The following is a 27,738-nucleotide window of genomic DNA, read 5'->3' on the forward strand; positions in this document are numbered from 1 at the left end:
ATCCACTGATGCTAAAGGACTCCTTGGGGTCTAGTTCTACTTCTGGAGTGTGTCCATAGTCCAAGGGAGCGAGGCGGACATTATGCTTTCGTCTACGTTATCTGCGAGCGAATTCCTCTGTACCCGAGCGCTCCACTCCATCAACAACGAATGTATCAAACTGATCGCGTAATGACTGCATGAAGCTCGCCAGTGACTTGAGGAGCTGCACAGCTGTGTTGAGATCGGTAGCTTGCGACTGAAGGGTTTTACTCGTACGATCAAATCTACCGAGGACAGTAGACCAGAAACCAGCATAGAACCCTATCTCGAGCGTGCACATCGTTTGGTGAAGTGTCTCGGCGGTGTTTCTCATTTCACTATTCAGTTGTTCATCATTTGCGATTTCATCGAGGACATCCATGATTTCGCTGTAACAGTCTACAAGAGTTCGGGTTGCATCAGAATGAGCTGACCAACGAGTGTCGCTGAGGTGCTTTGGCACTTGCAGACCTTTGGCTTTCAGGGCGTCAAATAATCTGGTGTAGCGCGACGTGGAAGCTGTAAAAAATACATCCACTTGTTCCACGAATTCAAAGAATGCTGCTGCAGGTCTACAGCATCCCACGGCCGACTGACCGACTAAGTTCAGTGAGTGCGTCACGCATGGCACAAATATTGCGAGAGGGTTCTCCTGTTTGATCATTCCCTGCATCCCATTGTATCGGCCACTCGTATTAGATGCATTATCGTAAGATTGTCCTCGGCAGTTAGTGATGTCCAATCCAGTGGCTTTCAAAAAATCCAATAATGCCGTCACTTGCTGGAGTCCAGTGTGTCCTGTGTTGCTCAGAAAGGTCATGAAACGCTCCACTGGAGCCTCGTTCTCGATGTATTGTAGAATAACTGTGAGCTGGTCGATGTGGCTTATGTCAGGAGTAGAATCGACTGACACAGAGAAGTATTTTGCCTCTTCCACACGAGCGACGATGTTATCCAGAACAGATTTTCCGATGATGGAGACTAACTCTTCACATGTCGTAGATGATAAGTAGTTGGTGTGGCCACTACCTTGGTTGGCATATTTCTGAAGGTGCTGCGCCAAAAATGGATCGTATTCCACAAGTAATTCCATTAAACCATTGTTGTTACCATTCGTCCATGATCCAACAATTTCATCCGATCCACGGAACGCTAGACCACGCTCAGCGAGAAACGATATCACGCTCACACTTCGTTTCAGCACCTCCCTCCAATAGGACGCAATCTCACTCACCTGTTTGACGAGTTCAGTGTCCACATGACCTGCGGATGTTGCTCTGTCTGACAAGCGGATGATAGTCGCACAATGTACATGCGAACGCTCATGCACCTCGATAGAATGACTGGCATGCTTTCAGTCATTGAATCCTTCCCTGCCCAGGGCAGTAGCGCCTCCAAAGAGCTTGCAAGCGATGCAGTGCAGTTTTCCGGTTGATGTGAAGAAGCAAAGCCAGGACCTTTTCACGGACTCTCCGTTTTGTAGTCTATGGTAAAAAAGATTCTTGGAGCAGCAGCATTTCCTACCTTCAACTAACTGTATGGATGAATGAAAGGGACCAGTCGAATTCTGCAGGGGCTCCAAATCTCGTGATGCCCAGTAGACGGTCGCTCATGAGGCCAACATCCAATGTCATTGGCAAAGCCAGGTCCACGTTCAGTCAATTTATCTCGCGCTTCTTCAACTGATGCATGTTCTTCATCGGTGGAACCTTCCGAGATGTTGGGCAAAACTTGACGCTGGGGTTGCGTTGCCAAATCCGCTTGTTCTGTCTCTGTTGGTGTTCCAGCCTCTGTCATGGACGAATCGCCTGTTTGTGCAGGAGTGAAAAACTTAGATTTTCTGGGTCTTGTCGACGATGGCCTTGTTTCTTTCATCTTTTTCCTTGGAACGTTTCCGCTTTTGAGCACCAGTCATATTTCCGTGGAGCCCTGGATTTGTGCCTGTCGTCACCGAAGCCACTCATTGTGGTTTCTGCAGCTGGTCGGTACCGAGTAACCGAGATATTGTGAGAGTGCACGTGGGACATACCAGAATCACGAACAACAAGTATTTTTCACACACCTGGAACATAGATAGTCACACCGTGTTACTGTGCTGTGTGCCCCAGTAAGCAGGGTACTGACAGCATTCCCTGCCAGCCGCAGTTTCAGTGTGTACAATACTACCCCTGCCGGCCATGTGCTGTGCTGGCCTGGCCTAGTTTTACCACATCGACTTTCACCTTTTCACCTCTCCTCTGGCTGGACCTCTGTATTCCTTCTGTGCTTGCTGGGCTCTGGCAGGTAGTGCCGTAGTTAGTTGGTCACGCTCAACCATCCGAAGCATCGATGATCGATCCAAAAAAAGATCCGAATGAGGGCCCCCAATGCCCGAGGCTTGCCCCGGGAATTTTTGACCACGTTGGATCCATTCTGTGGACCGTGGAAGAAACGGCTTGAAAAAGCCAAAGCTTGAAAAGGACCCTCACAATTACGGACAATTTTGAAAAGATATCCTTGCAAAGAGTTTGCAATCATTCACCGACAATAAAACTTTAGAAGCACATTTTCAAGGGATTTTCCAAATGTCATCGAAATTGTGGGGGGCCCCTAAATGTGGGGGGCCACGGGGCCATGGCCTCACCTGGCCACCCCTAAATCCGGTAGTGATCCCACCCTATTGGTTGCTCCCTGAATGGAGCAAATTCAGGAATGGTACAGTCTGTACTCAGGATAATTCTTCAGCTGGTTAAATTCTGGGAGTTACGATTCTACAGAAGCTCAAATGAGAGAGCCAGCCAAATTAGCACTTTGGCGAGAAGAGGCAGGAAAAAGGCTGGAACCTTCCAACAAGTGATTCAACTCCTGACCTTTCAAGACCTCTCCTCCCTTTCCAAGGCTCAGCCCAGGACTGCGAATGCTTCCTGCTTATCTGAATGGAAGAACGACTCTACCCAGCACAGAGCTACAAACTTATTTCACACACCACCATCTCAAATCAACATCCATCCACTCTCACCAATGGTATATGGCTGCAGTGTGTACTTTCCACAGAATACATTGCAGCAATATACCTTCCTGCTTAAATTACTCCCAAACCTATAACCTGTACCATCAATAACCACAAGAGCAGTGTCAAGATGGAAGCTACATCACCTGCAAGTTGCACTTCAAGTCACGCATTGGATGTATATATCACCACACCTCCTCATCGTAGCTGGTCCCCAGGCAAAAATAACATTCCTTTCCTGTAGTAATTCTCTGCAGACTACTGTAGTAGAACCTGTTATACACTATAAGTTCTAACTGCAGCATTTTTGCCTGGGTGGGTCGAAATTGTGGAATTTCTCACCAATACCAATACCAATCCCCTGCCATTGCAGGGGAACCATTGCCAAGGAGATTGTCGTGGTTTAAAGAGAAGGTCCATGACCCAAAAGGCAGCCCCCCAAAAATAAGCAAAAATAAATAAATGGGGAGGAGGGGAATGTGAAAATGCTAATTAAATAAAAGTACTCAGGTTCAAATCCCATATTTTGGGTTATTTATCCTCGTCTACTAATGTCTATGCTATTGACATCGAAAAAAGTACATTGATGCCTCATAATGTTATGTGTTGGCTGGCAGGATGGCCTGGAGGTATGCACACTCACCTCTAAGCTGTCTTGCCTAGGTTTGAATCCTGACCCAGCTATAAACTGCTATCCCAGTGTTTCACAAGAAGGGTGATTCAACAATGTGTGTGCCGTCTCTCGGAGGGACGTTAAACTGGGTATCCCGTCCGCCGGAATTAGTTGGTAGACTTAAAAGATCCCACGGTCTCCTTTGTGAAGAGTAAGTGAACTATCATGGGGACTAGGAACAAATGATAAATTCCTGTCATAACTACTTCTGGGAAGACAAAACCCTTTCCAAGAAACTGTTTGTCACACTGAAAACTCTGTAAGAGAGTATGGTACATCAGAATCATCAGAATAACGTGTGTGTAATAAAACTATCAGCAGCATTGTAATTTATGTCTCAATTTATTTCCCAGCCCCGGAGACAGGTTACAAGTCATTGATGATTCAAACGAAGAGTGGTGGAAGGTAAGAACTTTTTTTTCAAAGCACCTTGTTATAAATCACAAAATGATTGATGTATGGAAATAATGGTAAGTAATGTATCAAACATTCTCAAGGATACGGACTTGGAGCATCCTTCCTATAATTCGTGGACAGGTGTTTGTGTGTTTGTTTTTCATGCTACTCCTCCTATAGTTCTGGGCCGATAACATCCAGACTTGCTACATATGATCAGCATGACCCCAATTGGTGCATGGGGGTGTTTTATCTTTGCTGGTGGACTTGGAGGGGGGCATGGTGGGCAGGAGGAGGATGCAAATTCTCAACTGTAAATGTATATTGTGTAGTGCCACTCCAGGTGGTATGGGGTATTACCCGTTCCCACCCTTTACAGTACAGTAGAGTCAGTCCTAGTTTCACATTGTAGTTACGTTCTTGAAAAGTACGACTTTAACTGAAACGACTTGAAGCAAGTCCAATTTCCCCATAATAATTAATGTAAATAGAGAGGGGGGTGGGGTGGGGGAGTAGGTTAGGTTCCAGGGAAAAATTTATCGGCCAACAAAAGACATTATTTTACATATAGAGTATAATTTTAAACAAACAATTGAATATCATCTCCAGTTGCTTATTTCTCATCATCCCTTGTTGCTTCAGATCTTACTTGGTTAGCTCTTCTCTGTGTGATTGCAAAGTTGTGTAACGTCGGCTTCTTCCACCTCATCAAAAAACGCTTTATCGGCCAAGTCGAGGATAACTTTCTTCATTTTTTTTTTAAACTTGCAAGATTGACGTACATCTGAGCTTACAAGACGTTTGGAAAGATGCATCGAAGCCAGCTGGTGAATAGTGTCTTATGAGGTGAAGTCTGATTCATGAAAAAAGCAGGGCAGACGCATCATATTTGATCCCTATGACAAGTCCCAACAGCTGGAAATGGTGGTGCAGCCAATCAGACTGCAGTCATAGATTATGTTGTCATGACAGTTTGCATTTCAGAATATTTTGGCTTCTGTTACACACTTTGGTTACCTGCGAGGTATTATACAGGACCAAGCAGTTATAACCTAGCACTTCCCTGAAGCTTTCTGTGCTCTCATCCTTGTATTGTACTTTCTGTACATTTGTATATCTTAGCTCACAGATTAATATTGTATCATATGGACGACAATGTCTGCCCTTGAGACAGCTTGGACGTACATATTGTTTTGAATTTTAAAGTTTTAAACATATAAATACGATTCAGTTAAAAAAAAAACCATATATATATATATATATATATATATATATATATATATATATATATATATATATATATATATATATATATATATATATATATATATATATATATATATATATACACATACATATATATTGTTGCGGATTCGCGCCCGCCGGCGTGCGAACGGCCACGTAACTCGAATCGCGGCACGTTGCTCACCGGATGGACAATCCAGTCGTGACCCTCTCGGACTAACGCCGGGAACCAGTCACGGTGGACCTTTCGGTCTCACCGCGATCGAGCCAATCGGCCCCCGCGTGGGATAGGGTTGCTCGCCAAATTCAACCTACCTAAGTACCCACACGGAGGGTAGACCGGGCGATCGCACCTCGCCGCAGGTCGACTTCAGACACGGGCCACTTAAGCGACCCGTTCCGTACTATCGGGATAACCGAGCGGTGTTATTCGTCGGCCTCGACGGTTCGATTAATTATCGGGCGTCTTAGCCCACGACCAACCCTTTACGTGAAGCAAGATGGGGATTCAATGAAAGAAATGACGAAGCGAAGCGGGAAAACAGTTCAACAATAAGCACATTTATTTCGCGATGAACGGAAAGCACACATATACAATTCCACCAAAAGCACATGTAAAAGAAGAAGACAAAAAGCAAATGCAACAATGCAGATCTATCCGACTACCGGGCACTCGGCAACACTTATACAATTTTACTTCACAGACGGCGCCGCCAACACATATTCCCAAAGCAAAAGAAAAGAGAACCACCCTCCAGGATGAGGGGGGTAGGCGGGCCTGGGGCCGAGACCGTGTTGGGCCTACCCGTCTGATGATGAGACGCGAAGTGGCGGTGGTGCCTCAACTCCGTGGGCCTCGCGGACAGTGTCTGGTAGGGGGTGGGAAGGGGGCCCCCTTTGTCGCACTATCTCAGCGCGGGGGGAAACAGGAGGGGGTTGCTGATGCTCGGGGAAAGGAGGATTTCACAAAATCTCGGGTCCCGCGACGAGCGTCTCCACCACGACCTCGGTCGCGCCGCCGGCCTCTCCCTCCGCAGTTCCCCGAATCCGACGCGAGCACCCCCTCAACCGCCTTCGCCGCCGCCGCCTCTCCACAGCTCCGTCCTCTTCACTCCGACTCCGCGAACTCCCAACTCCCAACTGCGAACTGCGAACTGCTCTCGACTGACGAACGCAGTCGTTTTTATAAGCCCCGTGGCTTCGCTCTTTCATCTTTGACCCTCTGCCTCCGACCTTTCACCTCGCTCCCCATTGGCCCGAGGAAAAGTGGGCGTGAATGCTTTTTGATCCATGAATTTGCATATAGCGACCGCCCTCCAACGCCCTGGAGGCGGGGCCAAATCGCCCCTCGCTCACCGATTGGACGGAACAAAAGTGGGCGTGAGTCGTTTTTGATCCGTTTTTCTGCGGAAAGTCCGTGATGTTTTTGAACACGCTGCTCGGTGTGCGCCCCGCACGAGTCCAGCATCGGTGCCCACGAGTGGCGCGAGATGACGGTGATGCGATGGTGGCGAGTTGTGACGGTAAAGGTCGTGGCGGTTGTGGTGAAGCGGCGTTGTGGTTGGTGGTTGTTGTGATGGCTGTTGAGACGTGGTTGGTGGTGGTAATAATGGCGGCTGGTCCAAAATAAAGATAGTAAAAGAAAAACGGCTATCCTGAAGAGTCGCAGCCCTCATGAATGACATTTATTCCCTCGAGACAACGGGTTTGGGCCTAACTACACATATACTTACTGAGATATCTCACCTAAGGGACCTGAATGGTGGTTTGCGAATTTGGTCAACCACAACAATATATATATATATATATATATATATATATATATATATATATATATATATATCATATGAAAACATTTCCATTGTAACGCCACTGCAAAGTTATCATATGTTCCAGCCAATGAAATTATCCCTTCCTGAAAGAAGTGGCCTTCATTGACAGAGAGAACTTTTGGGAATATCTTGTGTTTTAAAATAATTGAGTAGAGTGATAGTTTGTTTGAAAAACTTGTCTTTATCAACAGTCCTTCTCTCACCTGCTTTTTCTAAAACTTTCAGGGGAAAATCGGTGAATCGATTGGATACTTTCCTGCTAACTTCACCATAAAGATCCGCACCACTGAGGGTGTGTTTCGCTGTGTTCGCACTTTCGTTGGAAACCGCTACCTGGGTCAGATCACCTTGAAACAGGATCAGGTAACATGCATGCTTCTTTGTTTTGTGAATTTGGGGGTCTTGCAAAAAGGATACCATGCAAGTCACGAGTCACCGACAATGGCTTTACGTACCAAGAAAATCCAGGGCACACCGAGTAATTTCGATAGAGGAAGTGGAAAGTCGGCAAAGTTACATATGGACCCGCATTGAATCGTCCATTTGAAGGCAAAAGAAGCTCGTATAATACGAGCCATTTGGAGAAGCGTTTTAAAAATAAATAATAAATGACTTCACACAGTAAATGTCAACCGTGCCTCGAACATGTGTTCTACCGCCCTTCACAATCCAAGACATAACAGATCTTCATTACCTAACATATTCGAGGCAGCTTACTTCCATCAGCCATTTTGTTACCATATTCTTCGGGAGAGTTAAACTGGGCACTAAAATCTGCCTGTAAAGTAGGTCGTAAATTTGGGGCGAACCTTTGCCAGCAATACGAGCATACTCTGCAAACCCTAATGTTTTTGAAGTGAATTGCAAATGCATTGTCATACTGTAATTTCCGATGCTTTTATATTTGGGTGATGTTTAAAATTAAATTTAATTGCATTGTGTCTTGAGCACGCTGTAGTCGCCTAATTGGCTGACTCACTCTGACTCTACAAATGTGCCTAAATTCCACATGGTTTTCATGAAAACCATTGCGATGTCGCAGGCTTCGCTAAATTGTTGCTGATTTGCTCAAGGGGTAAGCCATAACGTCTGACTGAGAGCTGATATGCCTGGTGTTGGCTTAATGGTTAGGGTGGTGGGCTTGGGATCCGAGGATCCTGAGTTCAAATCCCACTCGGCTGTTGAATTAATACCAGGTGGGGTTGACTCTGCCTGTCATCCTTCTGAGGTCGGCAAAATGAGTGCCAGCATGCTGGTATCCTGTGTCGGAGTGGCGACCCGTCCAGAATTGTACCCAATAGCCAAGGAGACTGCTTCGGCAGCACCAACGCTCTGCACAGAGTATGGTCCCAGTGGATGGATGGAGAGCTGATCATGTGTTAATTCATAAAAGCGTCCCATGGGTATCCACTCTATCATGAGGTAACCTCACAAGAACATTGCGGCAAGTCACTCGGGACGAATTGCCCCAATTTGTGGTTGCCTGACGTAACACCACCCACAGGCTGCAAGCCAATAGATAAATAAATAAAATAACCATATTTGTAATTATCCCAGCAGCTTGTGAATGAAATTGTGTATTACATCGTCAATTATCTTCATTATAATTCACTGTGAGTGCATTTTTGAACAAGAAGAGGTAATTGTTTACTTATTTCAATGTACCTTTCTCTCTTCTTCTTTCGGCTGCTCCCGTTAGGGGTCGCCACAGCGGATCATCCGTATGATCCGCATAGTGATTTGGCACATGTTTTACGCCGGATGCCCTTCCTGACGCAACCCTGGTCGCCTCTTACGACACAGGGATATGGTACACCTATTTTAACCGGGGTATACAGCGGCCCAGTACACTGGTACTCATTTCACCGACCTCGGAAGGATGACAGGCTGAGTCAACCCCCTGGTGTATTAATTCAGTGGCCCAACGGGGCTTGAACTCAGGACCTTTTGGATCCCAAGCCGCTGCCCTAACCACTGCGCCAACACCAGGATTCTTATTTCAATGTACCCTAAGCAAAAATTCTCTACAGACTACTGTAGTAGGACCTGTTACCAACTGTAGTATATGAGAGTACTATTCTCATGTGCTATAGTTATAACTGTAACATTTTTGCCTGGAGATACTTGCACAAGACTAGCTCGGCCTCACATTTGATAACTTTTTTTAACTTTCTAGCTGCCTCAGCTGGAAATGCAGATGACCTATTTTTTTTTTTCATGCACAGCCCAGCTGAAACCACCACTATTGCCCTCACTTTAGAAGAAGTGATGCAACAAAGTTTCACTTCTACTTTTCTTCTTTCTCATCATCTTGGGGTTTCTTCTTCTTCTTCACTGATGAAAGCCTTTATGTCTATTGGTATAGCTATCAATATTACCTCTCATATACTAATCATATTTTGCAGGAAGAGAGAATGGCAAAGAGAGCAGCAGATAGGTTGAGGGAGCAAGGTAGGAGGAAAAGAGGTAAACTGACGTTGATATGAGAAGATTGTGTGAGGAGGGGTATCAATAAGGTGGAGGGAGATGGCTGCAGATGACAGGGGGAAGTGAAGGAGCAATGTGGTCAAGGCAGGGAAGATTATCCATTCTACAACTTGCATTGTTAACTTGTGTGTACTTTACTTACACAATGCCTATACTCGATTAGTCCATTGCATTTAAGTTATCTGGCATATTCCGTTTTTACTTAGACTATTGGTAGGGATATTATACAGGGTGGCCTGAAAGTCACTTTACCCCTCCCTAGGAGAGCATTAGTTCCTAAACTCTTTTAATAAACAGGTTATATTTTGCAATACTTACAATAACGAGAACAACCCTCAGTAGAGCACATACCTCTGTCCGGCTGAACAGACGACGTTTTGTATCCCACTGATATATCCCACATTTTGTATCCCACTGCCGGATCTGCATCCAGACGTGAAGCAAAATCGAATTGCCTTGCTCTTGTCACCCATCCAAAAAGTTTTGTCTTAATCCATCCACAACTTTTTGAGATATCATGCTACATATCGTTTTTGGCCCAATCTCTGAATTGTGAAAAATGACATGGAAAATTAAAAAAAAATTCGAATCCGGATCTTCACCAAAATCTCATCAATTCGTCCGTGTCACACACCAAATTTGTTTACAAAATTTCATCTGGATCCGTCCACAACTTTTTGAGATATCCTGCACACAAACAAACAGACAGACAAACAAGGGTGAAAACATAACATCCGTCCACCTTCGGTGGTGGAGGTAATTAAACAGTCATTGTATGTGTGTGCACTCCATCATACAGATACAATGACTGATTAATTATTATAAGTCATGCACAATAAATCCTGTGTATTGAAATCGTTTAACAACCAATGCTTCACTGGGGAGGGGTAAGTCGACTTTCAGGCCACCCGATGACACTAACCCAAAGGGCCTACTCATGCAGAACGTAACATATAGGGAAGAGGAGACGGATATGGTAGGAACCCAAGCTTTATTTATAAGAGGTCACGCATTCTGCTTTCCGAGGAGCATACACCAAAGAGTGATTGAGAAACTCCTTGCAGGTTATGTGGTGCACTTTGTGAGACCATTGGGTCCCCTGAGGGGAGGGGAGTATATCCTTTTCTGCCACATCATGTCTCACTGCATGCTGTGTAATTCATGACAAGGCAAGAGTATTGACCTGTCTTCTCTCGTCATAATAATGATACCAACGAGTTTTTGCCTTTTCAGATGGATGATAAAAGTTGCATCTTTGCAAAAGAAAAATTTCAACCAGAATACAAACAATTTTTGGCACCAGAGCTTCTGCAAACAATATTCCAACTTGACACCCTCAGGTGTCATCACCATTAAACTAATAAACGGTTACTTAATAAAGATCACATAGCTTGATATCTTTAATTTCAATCTCCTTACGGGATCAACAGCCTGCAATGGGCAAGAAAAAACAGCAAGTGACGTTAGCTTTGCTCGTACTTTAGCCATGTCTGGCGTTGGTTTAGCGGTTAGGGTGGTGGTCTTGGGATCCTCGGGTCCTGATTTTGAGTCCCATTTTTCTGCTGAATTAACATCAGGGGGTTGACTCAGCCTGTCATCCTTTTGAGGTCGGTGAAATGAGTACCAGTGTACTGGTAATAGGGGCACTGCATCAGCGGCGTAGCCGTGCCCTGAACCAATGATGCAACCAGCAGTCAAAAAGGTGGCACATGAAGGGGAACGTTAGCCATTTTACTTAATGTTCACCATGAATACCACAATATGATTTAGGCTTAGGGCATGCTGTTTAATGCAAATGTTGAACACAAGTTGAGATGTACTTTAAGAGAAGTGAAATGTCACGGTAATGTCGGATTTGATGAGATGAATAGTCTTAAATGGTAAATTGTGATATTTTGCAAAAGATTATTACAGTGCTCTTATTGTATTGAGACTACTGTTCTCTATTGTTTGATTTAGTGTGTCTATGCACCTGCTTTACTTCCCAGAGGTGGACTGGGCAGGAAGGTTGGGGAGGGGTGGAAGGCTACAGATTTTTCAAGTAAATGAGAACATAACTATATCATACCTCCAACAAAATGCCTTTGTCAACTAAAATATAATTAATGTGTTTTTCTTCAGGTATTTGCACCCATGGTTTTTTTTAATGCATTTATTTGTTGTTTGGCCATTCTATTTTTGACAGTCATGGCATATGGACAACTCTCACCGCTCCCCCAACCTACCACCACACAACCCCCTCCCAGCTTACCATCTACCCCACCACCTCACCTTTCAAAAGCCTGGTTCCTCCTCTGGTTTTATGATGTTGAAACATGTTGACGATATTGTAAATTGCTGCCCTCCAGGTGTGTGTGGAGAAGGGTCCTGAAAGCAATGGATTCATGATGGTGACCAGTGGAAGAAAGAAGGGACTTGTTCCAGTTGATTACTTAGAAGCAATTTAACAAAATCACTTGCGAAGCTCAATGCAATTTCACAAATTGGTTTTCAAGTTTACAAGAAAACCACACTATGCAATGTATGGAGGCTGCGGGCAATAATTATCCAAGCAATACAATGATTCCTTCATTTGATGAGATAACAGTGATGCATCAAATACACAAATCGACACAACCAAGATATCTGGAGGGTTAAACTACCAAGAAGTTGAAATATATATATATATATTCTGTGAGAACTCCGACTACAAGTACATCATGTTTTATGCTCACAATGAATAGCGCACACACACACACACACACACACACACACACACACACACACACACACACACACACACACACACACACACCACACACACACACACACACACACACACACACACACATCCTGACATGTTCTGTGAAGGAATCATGTACCTTAGATGTCATAATATTTAAGCATAATACCAGTCTTAAATATCCACAATCTTATCATGCGTACTATGTTTCATATATTGCAAACTTTTGTATCATTAGGAAAGATCATCACTGTTTTGGGGCAACAAGGGTTGGAAAATGAATGTTTTGAAAACTTGGATTCAGAATTGAGATGGGTTTGGATATTTGAGAGAGAGAGAGAGAGAGAGAGAGAGAGAGAGAGAGAGAGAGAGAGAGAGAGAGAGAGAGAGAGAGAGAGAGAGAGAGAGAGAGAGAGAGAGAGACAGAGACAGAGACAGAGACAGAGACAGAGACAGAGACAGAGACAGAGACAGAGACAGAGACAGAGACAGAGACAGAGACAGAGACAGAGACAGAGACAGAGACAGAGACAGAGACAGAGACAGAGACAGAGACAGAGACAGACCGAGAGAGAGAGAGACAGACCAAGAGAGACCAAAAGGATTAGTGATCATGATCATGTGAGTTTGCAAAAGTTTTTTGGAGAGGAAAACCAGATTACTTTCGTCTTAATACTGTATCTCCAGGGCCACAGGAAAATGGTGTTTCGGAGAGATGTTCTTGGTGGTGTGCTGAACCAGCTCCAGAGTTTATTTATTTATTTAAGAGAAGAAGTGGAAGAGTAATATTCATCCTGATGAAGCAGCACTTACATGGAAGGAAGGAAGAAATTAAACTGTTTGAGCCATCTCATGAAGTACATAATATTACAGCAGATTCATCATTTACTCACAAGACTTCAAAGGTTTTGTGCGGTCAGGTGCAGCAACGCTAAAAGATTAGACAGTGATAGGACCAAGGATCATAGCTTGAGAGTGAAGAAGAGGGGAGCTTTGACATCATTAAGGCAAGGGTCTTTCATTCAGAGTGGTTCCTGCATGGAAGGGTAGTGGCAGCAGAAATAGCAGATTAGGGTTAAATTGTAATTCGATAGGTACCCAGAAACACTGGGGATAGAGGGGTATGCAGATATTTACAGAAATGTGTGGGCATGATGACCTCTTCTTCTGTTGAACTTCCTTGTATTTCCTTGGAAAAAGCAGGTTTCTCGACTCATTTATTAGGCAAAGGAGTTTCAGTAAGAGACCTCACATGTGCAACAAATGGAAAGTTGCAATGGAAACAAATGGAAAGGCTTGTATTTTGGAGGAGATGGTTGTTTACTGTGTCTGTGAAGGCTGGGTCAAACGACAAGACCAGACTGTAGGAAAGCTTGCTCCAGCGAAGAAGAAAAAAATCCGTTGCTTTTCACACCAAAAGCTGTGCTCATGCTCCACCTTGCCACCAAGCACGCCCGCAGCTCTAATGAACACAACCTCGAGTTGAGCAAGCTGGCAAAATTGATGTCACAGGCAATAATTATGGTAATGTACAGTGTTTATCTGCCTGATAAGTTAATTGCTTGAACGTTCTTGGATTACAAGCCATCAAATTACATTTTGTTATAGTTGGGTTGACTCCATAATTGCCCAAATTATTAGACCCGCAGAATGGACAACTCAAAAGTATATAACTCGAGCGGTTTGTTAACAGACAGGATTGAGAAAGTATCTTTTCGCAAGCGTTCTCTGAACCTTTGTCTTCTTTTGATTAAAACCTCGACTTGGTTATGATTTTGTGTTGTCAACTCTGTGGTTCTTACAATTTCGGTAATATTCTTCTGATTTACTACATAATGTGATTTTGGCAATAAAACTGAAGTGACAAAATAAAACGTGACCTGGCTGTTATTTCTTCTTTCAAATATCAAGAATATGGCAAAAAGACAGATGAATGGATTCCAAGTAATTGTCACAAATCTGATGTTGCATTCCTAAAGCCACTCCACAAATGTTAACGACTTCCGTCACTCCCATCCCCTCCTTCACTCATCTCCAATGTGATCCCTGACAGAAGTATCAGACTGCAAACTGCTCTTCTGGTTCTTTGCCAGAAAGGATTGGCATGATAAAGTATGTAGTCTATTGGAGACCTTTTCCCAGCACTTGCTTGCAGACAGTTGGGATCACAATGAAATCATTCAAAAAGTAAGCTCTTTCCTTCAGGAAGGGTCAAGTGCCTTCCCTTTTTTTGTATACCTTGTCAAGGCTTGTATGAGAGCAAACACACAACGCACAGTAAGGGGGGCATGAGACAAGAGGGGCGAGAGTGGGAAGGACAAAACAGTGGGGAAAAGAGATATTAGATCTGTGGAAGGGATTGGCGGTGGGGAACACGGGGTAACAAAAAATGGACATTACAGGGACTTTAAGGAAGGACAGCAGGGAATTTGAAGGAGGTGGGTTTGGGGTGGATTAACTGGGGTAGAAAAGATCGAAGTTTTTGATGGGGGAAGATAAGAGGTGGTCGTGAACAGCTGTTTTCAAGGCCTAGAGGGAAGCATGGGATTGAATAGAGTAGTGTTTTCAAAACTATGGGTCGTGACACAAACGTGGGTCGCGAAGGGTCTAAAAATGGGTCGCGAGGACCCTGGCAAAATTTTTTTTTTAATAAATCAAGCGGGTAAAAGGCAATCGCCCAAACGCCACATCGTAGGACAGTGCCGTTTGGTACCGTTCCACTCGATAATTCAGCCCGAGGTGCAGCGACACATCCGTTTCTACCTACTCTTGCCGTTCAGTACCGTTCAGTACTTTGTACCCGCCAAAAACGGTTAACTGCAGGCCAATCATTTCGCCAGCTCGCCTTTCCAATTACTCGCTCTCTCTGCAACAGAAGTAATTCCGTGAGGTGACGAACTCAGTCCGGTCACTTCACATTGGCTGACCGACAAGTCGAGACGCTGTTTTGTGTGATCTGCCTTGCTGGCTGGACTGCGCAGGGCAGTTTTCTGCTCCACATTGCGTTGTGTGTTTTGTGTCAGTTAGCCTTGACACTGACTCCACTGACTGATCTAGTCGCCTATTTCGTTTTGCAGGATGGCAAAGCGTTCCTACAAGCAAGCATTTTTGGATGTGGGCTTCACTTCTATCAGTGATCGTGGTTCTGTGAAGCCACAATGTGTGTTGTGCTTCGAAGTGCTGTCCAACGAATCACTGAAGGAAAACAAACTGAAGAGGCATCTGGCGACGAAGCACGCGGAGCACATCAACAAGGATCGTGAGTTTTTCGAGCGCCGAGAAGCGGCTCTGAAGTGGAGCCGGTTTGAGCCGGCGACGAATCCAGCGCTTTTGGCGGCCAAGCAAGCGACGCTGGCATCCTACCTCGTCGCGCATCGCAAGGAAGATGAAGCCGCACACAATCGGCGAACAACTCGTCAAGCCCGCAGCCATGGACATGGCCAGACTCGTCTGCGGCGACGACGCGGCCAAGAAAATGCAGTCCATCTCGCTATCCGACAACACGATTCGCAGCCGCATCATCGACCTTTCGCTAGATATAAAGGACCAGGTGGTGGCCCGCATGAAGAAGGCGGGAAAATGGAGCTCCCAACTCGATGAGTCGACGGATGTCGGAAACGACGCCCGGCTCTCATGATTTTCGGGAGGTACGAGGGTGAGACGGACCTCAAGGAAGAATTTCTATTCTGCACGCCAATGAAAACGACGACAACTGGCGCCGATATCTTCAACGTCGTGGACAACTTCCAACAAGAAGAAGGCCTGAGCTGGGAAAACTGCGTCAGCCTGTGCACCGACGGCGCTCCCGCGATGCTTGGTGTTCGACAGGGATTCACTGCGCGAGTCAAGCAAGTCAATCCGAACGTCGGAATTCTCCACTGCCTTTTGCATCGCGAGAACCTTGCTGTGCAACATCTGTCGCCGGATCTTTTGGCAGTGATGCAGGAGGTTGTCGCCGTTGTCAACTTCGACAAAGCCAGCGCCATGAACTCTCGCCTGTTCGAGAAGATGTGTGTTGACTTTGGGTCTGAATTCCAACATCTCCTCTTCGACTCCAGTGTGAGATGGCTCTCCCGTGGCAAGGTCCTGCGTCGTGTAGTGGAGCTACGAACAGAGCTGCAGATATTCCTCAACGAGACGAACCATCGCCATGCCATCCGGTTCCATGAGAAGCCCTGGATGCTCAAAGTCTGCTACCTCAACGACGTCTTCGCCTCAGTGAACGAACTGAACACATCCATGCAAGGCAGGGATCAAAACATCATCACGCTCTCCGAGAAACTGTCAGCTTTCAAGGAAAAGCTGCTGCTCTGAAAGGGGAAACTGGAGCACCGAAGAACAGCGGCATTTCCGTCATTGAACGAGTACTTGGAGGAGTGGGAGGACGACGAGATTGGAGCGTTTGATGCGATCAAGCCCATCCTGGTGAACCATTTGGAGAACCTGATCACCGAGTTTGATCGCTACATCCCGGGCAGAGATCTGGCATCCCAGCACTGGATCAGGAATCCATTCCAGGCTAAGGTTGACGACCTCTCTGAGGATGTCCATGGACTGCAGGAAGAGTTCATCGAGCTGCATCACGATGAGTTCCATCGACAACTCTACGCCAAAGCGTCACTTGGAGAGTTCTGGACTGCGGTCAAGAAAGAAAAGCCCATAATCGGCGCCGAAGTCATGAATGCTCTGCTCCCGTTTGTGACCACGTATCTGTGCGAGCAAGGCTTTTCGGCGCTGACGGTCATCAAAACCAAGGCGCGCAATCGCCTTGATCCCGGCCATGACATGCGCGTTGCGCTCAGCAAGATCGAGCCCCGCATCGAAGACATCATGCAGACGAAGCTGCATTTACACCTCTCGCACTAATATAGTATTATTAGCGCTGGTTGTCTGATTTTATTATGATATTATGTTTCGTGGAAAAAAACGCTGATTAAAGCTTGGGTCGCTAGCTTTTCACCACACCCAGATTTGGGTTGCGCTCAAAAAAGTTTGGGAAACACTGGAATAGAGTGAGGGAGTTTATTCCAATGGTGGGAAAAAAGAGGAATGAAAGAGTGAAGGTGAGCAGTGATTCGTGATTTTGGTAGTTTTATCAGAAGGGGGTTGCTGTCTGGAGTGCCCTGCAGAAATATTTGGGGGCTATATCACAGACGGAGCTGTCGGGGGAGGGAGGGGGGCGAGACCAGAGAGGAGACGGTAGAAGACAGAAAGACCACCGACCTGCCTGTGGTGAGAGATTGAGTGGTCCAAAGACTCAGCCTCACCGCGGGAGATACCAATGATCCGAAATGCCTTGGTTTCTACAGTGTGAAGCCGAGAAAGGTGGGAGGCAGGAGCACCAGCCCAGAGGGGAGGCTGTGGACGAAAGCTTTTTCAGGGAGCTGCATGCTCATACAGCCCTCCCCCTACACTCATACTATATTTGAGTCGGGTTGGTCATAAGAAACTTCATGAGGAAACACCTTTTAATTTTAATGATGGAAAAAAAAAAAACCTTGAAAAAGTCAAATGCTCATGTCGGAGCTTGTAAAAAATCACATGCAGGACAAATCTTTTAGTCGATGTCAGTGTAGTTTGATTGGACTGAAGAGCATTAGTGGAGAATGGATACATAAAGAATGTGGGATTTAAATTTGGATTCCAAGCATTAATAAACATTAAGCTCAGATGGGAACGCTAATCAGGCCAAGACTTGTGGAAAAGAACCCAACCTTAAAGAGAGGCTCAAGAAAATCCTTTCAAAAATCCCCTTTTTTTAATGACAATCCCATTGATTTTAGACACACTTTCAATTTTATCCTTGAAATTTAAGAAGCGTTCTGCTTTTACCATCTTTTACACGTGATCAGAACTAGTCCCAGATCTCCAGTATACAGGCAGCAAATGTTTCTCATGATCATTTGACTTTTCCAGGCACCTGACTACAAAATGGCCTCTGGTGGAGTGGGAGGTCGGATCGTGGTCCTCGTTTACCCAAGAAAACATTTCCAAGCACCATTGGTAACGTGTACACTGTACAGGTATTATTGTGGAGGATTGCTTGAACTGGCCTGTGAAAGTTCCTGTCCGAGTGCATGGCTCATGTACAGCATCATCAAGGTGTACTGATGGGACCTGGAATATTGAAACGAGTGTGGTGTATATTGTAGAATTGTACAATAACACAGTGAAATTTCCTAGTGAAGTAAAATATGTACAATATTTACGAGCTGTACTTGTGGCATTCCATGTTTGAGGATAAAACTTATTTCGCAGCTTATTTTGACCGGGAAGTGTTGGTGACGAGCTCATGATGAAGGTTCCAGTATGGGTTTGATTCACGACAACGTATCAGTTTATTACTAAAACTGCTGTGCTGATTAATTCTCGAAGGGGGAACAGCATCTTGGAGCACACAATCCTTTACCGATGAAAACCAGGGTGTTCGGACTGCATTTTGGTTTCAGACATTAAACACACCATGTATCTCTCAAAAGAGTAGGTCATCGTGTGTAATATGATGAATTTGAGTCTCAAGTTAGATGAAGAGCTTTAATGAAGAGCACAGCACTCAACGTCATTCAGCACGGTCTGCAGCCTCAGCTCCAGCCTTGTTTCAATTCCCTCTTCCCTCTTCCCTCTTCTTCCCTCTTCCCTCTTCCCTCTTCCCTCTCTCTGGTGTTGGCTTAATGGTTATGGTGGTGGGCTTTGGATCCTAGGGTCCCGAGTTCAAATCCCGCTCAGCTGTTGAATTCATACCAGGTGGGGTTAACTCGGCCTCTCATTCTTCCGAGGTCGGCAAAATGAGTGCCAGCATGCTGGTATAGTGTGTCGGAGTGGCGACCCGTCCAGGATTGTGCCCAATAGCCAAGGAGACTGCTTCGGCAGCACCAATGCTCTGCATAGAGTATGGTCCCAATCTCCTCCTCCTCTCTCTCTCTCCTGCATGCCCCGCCCCTTTTCTAGTGGTTGCACTCCACAGTTCATATGACATCCCCCTTTCTCCAAATCTTACTATAATTCACCGTCTGTCCGTCTGTCTGTTCCCAGGGACCGCAAAAATGGCTGAACCGATCGCAACCATTTATTGGGTGTGTAATCTTGGGACCCCTTGGAGTAAAATAGGCATAAATATAACAACATGACCCCCTTGACAGCCCCCCTAGGGAGCGGGTGCTTCTAGTAACATAACAAACAACAGTTAATACAAAGCATCGAATGGGAAGGAAACACAAAGAAAGAGAGAACAACAACAAAAAAAAATCACCAGGTGAAATGCAATGCAGTTCAAGATGGCCATCCACCCACATATTCGCTCAACCACTACAGATCAGATGTCCAGCCTGACAGGGCATCTGACCATGCAACCGGACCGAGTTTAGGATGCGAGTGGTGTAGTTGGTGCTTGGGTATGTGGGGATGATGGTGGCTCTTGGTCAGCACTGTTTTCCCTTGGCAGTGACATGGTCAACATTGGTATCACAGAGGGAATTCTGTAGCATTTCCAGCTATGGCTGTCTTGCCTGTGTCTGTGGAGCAGGTCAGATGTGGCAGCTATTCTACCTCAGGATATTTCCTGTTTCTGTGACACCTTCGTATGATCTGGGCTCCGACTAGGTGGTGGACACAATTGCTGTTTCCCAAGTGCAGGACCACCCAGCCTCCTCAAGGACCCGAACCTGTTGGCCATGTTGAAGTGGTCCAAGATTGGGGCTGGTATGGCAGTCGAAGTATTCTTTCTGGGATATTTAATGATGTTCAAGTGCCTGATCTGGGGTTGCGTCACAATTCGGTGCCAGGTTTGGCATCATGGTACACAAGTTGGATTTCATTTTCCTCTGATTCAGTAGCTCAGCAGGTGATGCAAGGTGGCTGTCAATGGACATCGTCCTCAAAAAGGAGAGCCATGTGTGGATTGGCTACAGAGCTTTGTTTTGTGTCAAGTATTCTTTATGGTTTGCACCCTAGCGTTCTATGAAGCCATTTGATTGTGGATAGTGGGGGCTTGATGTGCGTAGGTTGAAGCTCCAGTCCTCAGAAAATTTTGGAAAGGCACAGCTGCTAAAATTTCCTCCATTGTCGCTCATGAGATTCTCTGGAATGCCATACTCTGAAAATATCACCCTTGGATACCAGTTACGTCATTGCTAGTTGCCCCTGTTGGAAGTTTTCGAACAATGGGGAACCGAGTGAACACTTCAGCGAGCAGGAGGTAGTCATGTCCATCGAGGTGGAATAAGTCTGCAATCAGTGTTTGCCAAGGCTTGGTCGGGATTTTGTGTGGGATCATTAGCTCCTGGGATTGACGATCCTGATAGATATGGCAAATGTGGCAGGAGTCGATCCAATTCTCAATGTCCTCATTCACCTTGGGCCAGAACATGCAGTTTCGTGCTCTGAGCTGAGTTTTGAGGATAGCGAGGTTGCCCTCATGCAGCTTCCTGAGGATTTCATGGTGTAAACTGGAAGGGATAAGTAGCTGGCCCCCTTACACCTGACACCATTTTAACACTCAGCTCATCACGATAATTCCAATATGGCCTCAGTTCGCTGGGAAGATCTTTGCACCTTTCCAGCCATCTGGTCATTACGACTATCCTGAGTGTGGTAGGAGGGCAAACGCATTTGTGGCTTGCTGTATTTGCTGCATCTTCTGATGGCTGAATTGTGTGTTCAACTTTCACATTGAGCTGGATAGTTGGTGCTTGTGTTGGTGTCATCAAGCGAGCCAGCCCATCGGCGAGGAGCATTTCATTGCCAACTTTGTACTTGATGCATATGTCATACCCCTGGAGTCAGGGTGGGGCGGCAGTCAGATTTTTCAAGCAGATCATTTCCAGGGGATTGTGGTCATTCTCGACAACGAAGGGGCGACCATTTAGGTAAGTGTGGAAGCGTTTGCACCTGAACACGATGGCAAGCATCTCATGCTCGATGTTGGCATATCATTGCTCAAGCTCAAACAGGCTCTTTGATGTGAAGGCGATAGGTTTGTTTTCTTGCATTAGGCAAGCCAGTTGCCTTTTGTGGAGGCATCGACCAGTAGTGTTGTGGATTTACGTGGGTCGAAATAGGTTAGGCTAGTCTCATGGCAGATGGTGTCCTTGACCTTTTGAAAAGCCTGGCCTGATCCATTCTAGTTGCTTTGATTTCACCAGTTCGTGAAGGGGAACTGTGAGGTCAGATAGTTTTGCAACAAAGGGCCCTTGCACGTGATGATCCCAAGTGCCTTGCTAAATTCACAGAGGTTTTTTGGGGTCGGTAAGCTCTGGATCACATCAACTTTTCTTGGGTGTGTGTGAGAACCTTGTTGGTCAAACACGAGACCGAAAAATTTGAATTTGTGACTTTTGATGCTGCACTTGTCACTGGTGAATTTCAGGCCGAATCTGGCAGCTGTTCTCATGAGGTGGTGAAGGTTTCAGCCATGTTCTTGCTCTGTTTGGCCATAGATAGCAACATTATCTGCAATTCCGATGACACCTGAACATTGCTCGAGAACTTGGTCCATCTTGGTCTGGAAGACGTCCTGGGACATCACAAGTCCAAAACTGCTTTCAGCGAATGCCTAACGCCATATGGCGAGTTGAAGGTCATGAGCAGCTGGGAAGGATGATCAAGCTTGATTGACCAGTACCCATTTTTGGCATCTAGCTTGGAGAAAACCATTAAGCTGCAAACTTTGTGTCTATAGAAAGTCCACACCCCCTTTCAAAATTTTCACATTTTGTTGCCTATTAGCCTGGAATGAAATTGCATTACATCAGACTTTTTCCACCTTTATTTAAACATCGTAACCTACAACTTCCAAGTGAAAAACAAATTCTACAAATTTCAGAAAATTAATTTAAATTTAATTTTAAACCCTGTGATGGGACCTTGGAAATGCTCAATCACATAAAGGATGACAAAGATTACCTGAAAAAGGTCATGTTCACAGACGAAGCTTGCTTTCATGTATCGGGGAAGGTCAACTGGCATAATGTGAGGATCTGGGACTCTGAAAACCCTCACATGGTCATTGAACACATACGTGACAGTCCAAAGGTCAATGTGTGGTGTGGCCTTCTCCATGACCACTTGGTGGGTCCGTTTTTCTTTGTGGAGGATACAGTGGCCTCAACAATTTACATGAACAGGTTGGAAGGATTCACCTTCCTACAGGTTGAAGACCTGCAACCCAATATAATTTTTCAACTGGACAGCGCTTCCCCTCATTGGGCCTTCGTCGTTCGAACCATCCTGAATTAAAAAATTCCAGGTCGTTGGATTTGCCGAGACGGACCAACCGCCTGGCCCCCACGATCACCGGACATAACCCCCCTTGATTTTTTTTTTCTGTGGGGGTTTGTCAAAGATGTCCACAACACCAAAGTGGCAAACCTGCAGGATCTTCGTTCTCGGATCGCAGTAACATGCACACTGGTGGACGCAAATATGCTGAGCCAAAAACGGCAAGAACTCGTGTACGACCTTGATGTCCTGCGCACGACAAACAGAGCTCACATTGAAGTGTATTGATGGTATGCATTAAACTTTATAAGTTTCTGTATCATATAAAACTAAAGGGTATTGTTGCATCGTTTGTGGTTCCAAATGTATTAAAAACCAAAGTTGTCTGGGTCTTTTTGGAACACGTATTTTGTGAACTTTCAAACAAATAATTTCTTCTGAAGTGTTTTTGGGTTAATTAGACAAAGGGTTTGAATACTTAATGCAACTGAAAATCATCTGATTTTTCTCTGTTAGTTTAACTTAATCACATTTTATCTGCAATTTTTAGCTTTATCTCTTTGGAGTAGTTTGTGAATACTCGTTATATTAAGTTTGATTTGAAAACATCATGAAATAAGCTTAGGTGGCATCAAAATGTTAAAGCTTTGGAGGGGGATGAATACTTTTGCAGGTCACTGTACATCAATAGCAGGATTTGCTCGTCAAATTTGCTAAATCGTTATAGAGTAGTTCTCCTATTAAGAAATAAACAACACAAAAAAAAAGAGGATACCCCCCCCCCCACCCCAACCCTAAAAGGACAAATAAGTAAGTAGAACAAAATTACACATTAAATACAAGGTTAAAGAAGTTAAAATTGCACAAGTTTATTCAAAAAGAAGAAAACTTGTAATTGCAATCAAACATAAAATGTGACAACCATGTGGGGGCTTGCACCCAATGTTCCGTCTCGCCATGTCCATTCCAGTACTGTGGTCGACCTTGGGCAAATACTGTAATAGTCTTTGACACTGAAAGACGTAGGTTGTTCTTCTGCAATGCGACCAAGACTCGGCACCAGTTGTTAAGTGCATTTTCAGGTGTATCGCCTCCTATGTAGAGATCATCAGCCATCTTGGCAACACAGCCTTCCTGCATAAGCTCCCCCAAGACCCGAGACATGAACTCTTCTTCGCAAGTCTCAGAGCCAGGCATTCCCATCGCCGACCTTGTGGAGACACAGATTCCTTTATAAAGAGTAGCAACACCACAGTACTTCATGGAGTCATGAGATAATGGGATTTGGTAGAAGGCCTTTACAAGATCAGTGGTAATGATACACTGCCATCTTGCAATCTGTCACAGTATGCAGTCAACATTGGGCATCAGGGAGGGTTGGGGTTTACTGTATTATCACCAAATATTATCACCAAAGGATGACGAGTCTGATCCTTCCACTTGGCTTCTTCATAAGACAGGAAAGGTTTAGATACTCTACACGAACGTTGACGTGCTCGGGCTTAGCCACGATGCTTGTAGCTTCCAGTTCATCAAACTTCTCTTGCAGTGTGTCTAAATTACTCTTGTTATATTGAGGGAGTCTCCCCTTCCTCTGTGGAGGTAACGTTGGACCCATGTTGACATAGGCCTCAATCTTGCCGCCAGCTCCGTTATATTTGGAAATCTGGGGATTAAACACATTGTTATGAGCCTTGTGATTTGTTGGGACCGATCACACAATTTAGTTGATAGGTAGTTATCAGGATCGACAGAAACACTGGCTGAGAACAGAGGAGCAGGAGCTGACCTGAGAGTTGCACTTGCAGGAATGCAATCTCTGTATGCGTCTCTGGTACAACGATCGCCCTTGCCTGGCAGACATGTTCGCCGCGATAGATCAGTATTGGAGAGTCAGTCTTGTTGGTAACGTGCGTGGCCCCACTGATGGAACGAGTTTCTTGAGGCTCAGGCCATGCATGTTCGGGCTTGACCAGGGTGTTTGCATGGCTGTCCAAACGTGGTTCTATCGAAACATGGTATCTGGCTCAGTGCCGGTAGGAGTTTGTAGCTCAAGATAATCTCCGGGGAGGAGAGCAGTTTTGTGAGCATAGCGCAATAGGAATGCTTGGGTGCATCTGGCCGAGGACACTTTGTGTTCACTGCTCTGTGAGCCATACTCAACGGAGTCTACACCTTGAATGATGATTTGCCTCTTCGAGGGCCGCATGGCAATGTCGTTAGTAACCAAAAATGGATTACTGTACCAGCAAGAACGTCTACGTCGAGTTGCTTGACGACGAAGGCATCTAGTCGAAGCCCTAAGCCCCCTCTTGACAAGTCACAATGTACCTCGCCGATGACATCAAGTGGGGCAACGCCGTCAGTCTGCCGAGCCATCTGGGAAGCTGGGTTGATTGGTAGATTGTAGGCCTTTGCTGCCGAAGCACGGATCAAATTGGTTGTGGCCCCGGTGTCGAGTGTAAGAGCAACAGGATGGTGCTGGTAGAATGTGCTCAGTACTGGAGATTGGATGACATTCACTCTATGGGTGGAGGGGGGAGAAGGGGGCACTCAACATGGCAGGCTGAAAGATCATGATCATCAGACTCCTGTTCAGGGGCAATATACTCATCACTTGGTGCAGCCTCACTGCCGTCACAATCATCAGCAGCAACTCGTCTGAATCGACCGAAGGCGCGTTTGTCACTATCAGGTAAGAAACGGCACTGCCAAATTGTGTGTGTTGAAGGATTGTCCAGCTGTTTTCCAAGAACACAAGATTTCACCACGAATGCCTTCCTGATAATATCACGACCAGGTGTACTACGCCTGGAGTTGAAGCCATTGACGATGCGCATGGTCCTCGTGTTCTCGATTGTGCGCAGCTCGTCTTGGAGGGATGACAGGGCCTGTGATATTTCGGGCTTGAGTGAGGCTCGTGAGCGGTTGTGGAGTTCGGCACCATATTTCTGCTTGACAAGTTGAGGAAGAGAGGGGCTTATGAGCGATAGCCACAGGCATACAACTGTGTTCTCAAGGGAAGGGGTCATATCCTTGGGCTTATGAGCGATAGCCACAGGTATACAACTGTGTTCTCAAGGGAAGGGGTCATATCCTCATCTGTGGCAATGGCTTCCCCATTATGGGTGACTCCACAACCCACCATCCGGAGATTATCCTCAAAAAACGCAGTTAGCCACTGGAACAAGTCTTCTGGACGTTCATCAGTCTCAAGCCTGATATTGGCCAGGTCCAAAAAATGAGCACCTGTTTAATGAAATCCGAAATGCTGTCTTATCTTCTGCCAGACGTCTGCAACCGAAGTTGATGACTTGGCAATGGAGTTGCATGAGATGACTGGGCAGAAATTAGCAATCTGCCTGAGCATGAGGTCGAGGTGTGCATTCTTCTGAGAAGCTGTACGGCGCTGTGCCTCAGGAACCTCTGCCGGGTCGTTGGCAAAACCCCTGTCTGAGTTTGTGGCTGTCTTCTTCAACAAGGTGACGTCACCAAGGAAGGGGGCAAAGCTCACGTCAAATGATAAAATATATATGAGGTTGTGTCACCAGCTCTCGAAGGAAGTAATGGTTTCGTTTTTCGACAATTGCCATTGCTTAAGGCCCAGTCACACCTTGACGTTTTTGCCAGCTTTGCCGATTTTTGAAAAAATTGTCTAAAACGCTGACACACGTCGAATACGTTATGGGTAAGTTTTGTATACGTTAAGAGCACGCTGAAAAACACTGCCATACGTCGTTGTACGCTGGCTTTCATCGTTGTACTTTGCGGTTGTGTTCAAATTTTCCATGCTTGAAATTTTACGACTTATGACGGCGTATGACTCACAAGTTCCACATAATGCTGGCCATAAGTTGTAGGCACGTTATGCGATCGTTGACACACGTCGACACACATTACTTGTAAGTTAATCATAAGTCGAAACACGTCGAGGTAATGTTTAGCGTACCCGAAACTTATTTCTAACATATGAGTAACGCGTTGTAGGCACGTTACCCGATCGTTGACACACGTCCACACACGTGACTTGTAAGTTACTCATAAGTCGAAACACGTCGAGGTAATGGTTAGGTTCAGTGTTTGTGAGAATAAAGCCTACAGAAAAGGTCCATTGATGATTATTATTACAACAAGCCGGAAGGCGACATGGGTGGTCGCTACATAATTGCATACTAGTCATACAGTTTTTGATGGATCGGGCTGAAATTTTTTGACTAAGAGGTTGATTATCGTGCGCATAAATGCGTGGAAGCCGATTTTTGATTTTCGAAAAAAATATAGGTATATAAATATTTTTCGGATTTTTTCAAAAATTCCAAAGTCCCGTTGCTAGGCAACGGTGGCGTCCATAGCAACGGTGCTCAAAAGCAAACAACTCGATCCTGGTATGAACCTTCCAGTCAAGTTTCATCAAAATCGGGTTGACTCCTCTGGCCTCCAGAGCCATCCATTACAAACAAACAAACAGACGGAAAACCTGAGAATAACGGTCGTCCAGCGACCACCCAACATTCAGGATGCCCAAATCGTTGGCAGAGTGAGCAGTCGAGAGAATGTACATGTCTGCTGCAGGCGGGGTGATACATCGATGTGTGTGCCGCCCCTCGGATGAATGTTCGACCGGACGTCCCGTCACACACTCACCTCGAAGTTTTCTAGCTTGGGTTCGAATCCCGACCTAGGTATAAACGGTCATCCTGGTGTTTCACAGGCACTCGCGCGACCTCCAGAATCGCCTTCTTGGGGGAAAATGGGGGCAATGGGGGCACAACATCATGCACGGCAGCAAAAAAGGAAATCCTTTAAAATGTTCCCAAACCTGGTCAACGCCGAAGCCTCCTCACAGATTTTGATGTGTCCCAATTTATGGACTTGATCGAGTGATTCACAAAAGTACTGATTTGTCAGATTGTTGTTCTACTAGTGGATTGTGCGTTTCAGTGATTTGACGTCAAAATAGGTTTTACGGCTAAAAGGAGACTCCGTTGTGGTCTCTCAAACCGAGACCAGATGTAGGAAAGATCTTGTTTGGGAAAATCAGGTTTTCTTACGAAAAAATGAATCCCAGTATTGACCCTCGAGGGAATGAATGGTGTATTTGAGAAAACTTTTATTTATAATATTCTATCAATTAATATATACTAGTGCGGGCCCTTAG

General features: G+C 45.4%; 2 protein-coding genes and 1 pseudogene across 4 annotated transcripts in view; all 3 read left to right on the forward strand.

Moving 5' to 3' along the window:
* The window catches only part of LOC147014282 (SH3 and cysteine-rich domain-containing protein 3-like), a 124,687-nt gene extending 110,448 nt beyond the window's left edge, over positions 1-14,239 (forward strand). For all 3 annotated transcript variants that reach the window (XM_085852145.1, XM_085852146.1, XM_085852147.1), the window contains 3 exons: positions 4,037-4,088; positions 7,382-7,519; positions 11,992-14,239. In XM_085852145.1, the coding sequence (XP_085708271.1) occupies positions 4,037-4,088; positions 7,382-7,519; positions 11,992-12,090 (289 nt within the window). In that variant the 3' untranslated portion in view covers positions 12,091-14,239. The remainder of the gene's footprint in view (positions 1-4,036; positions 4,089-7,381; positions 7,520-11,991) is intronic.
* A 131-nt stretch (positions 14,240-14,370) lies between these two features.
* LOC147014283 (zinc finger BED domain-containing protein 5-like) lies at positions 14,371-16,002 on the forward strand (annotated as a pseudogene).
* A 59-nt stretch (positions 16,003-16,061) lies between these two features.
* On the forward strand, positions 16,062-17,231 carry LOC147014284 (protein FAM200A-like). Its single transcript, XM_085850597.1, has 2 exons — positions 16,062-16,583; positions 16,683-17,231. The coding sequence occupies exons 1-2, from the start codon at positions 16,062-16,064 to the stop codon at positions 17,229-17,231; spliced, it is 1,071 nt and encodes a 356-aa protein (XP_085706723.1).
* The last annotated feature ends 10,507 nt before the right edge of the window (positions 17,232-27,738 follow it).

Source organism: Eptatretus burgeri, chromosome 13 (assembly GCF_056783735.1).
Source record: "Eptatretus burgeri isolate ZD-2024b chromosome 13, Ebu_testis_v1, whole genome shotgun sequence".
Classification (NCBI taxonomy): Eukaryota; Metazoa; Chordata; class Myxini; order Myxiniformes; family Myxinidae; genus Eptatretus; species Eptatretus burgeri.

Coding starts and splice junctions, on each gene's coding strand:
- LOC147014284 (XM_085850597.1), top strand. CDS start 16,062: ATGAAAACGACGACAACTGGCGCCGATATCTTCAACGTCGTGGACAAC. Junction 16,584..16,682: donor TCAACGACGTCTTCGCCTCA/GTGAACGAACTG, acceptor CTGCTCTGAAAG/GGGAAACTGGAGCACCGAAG.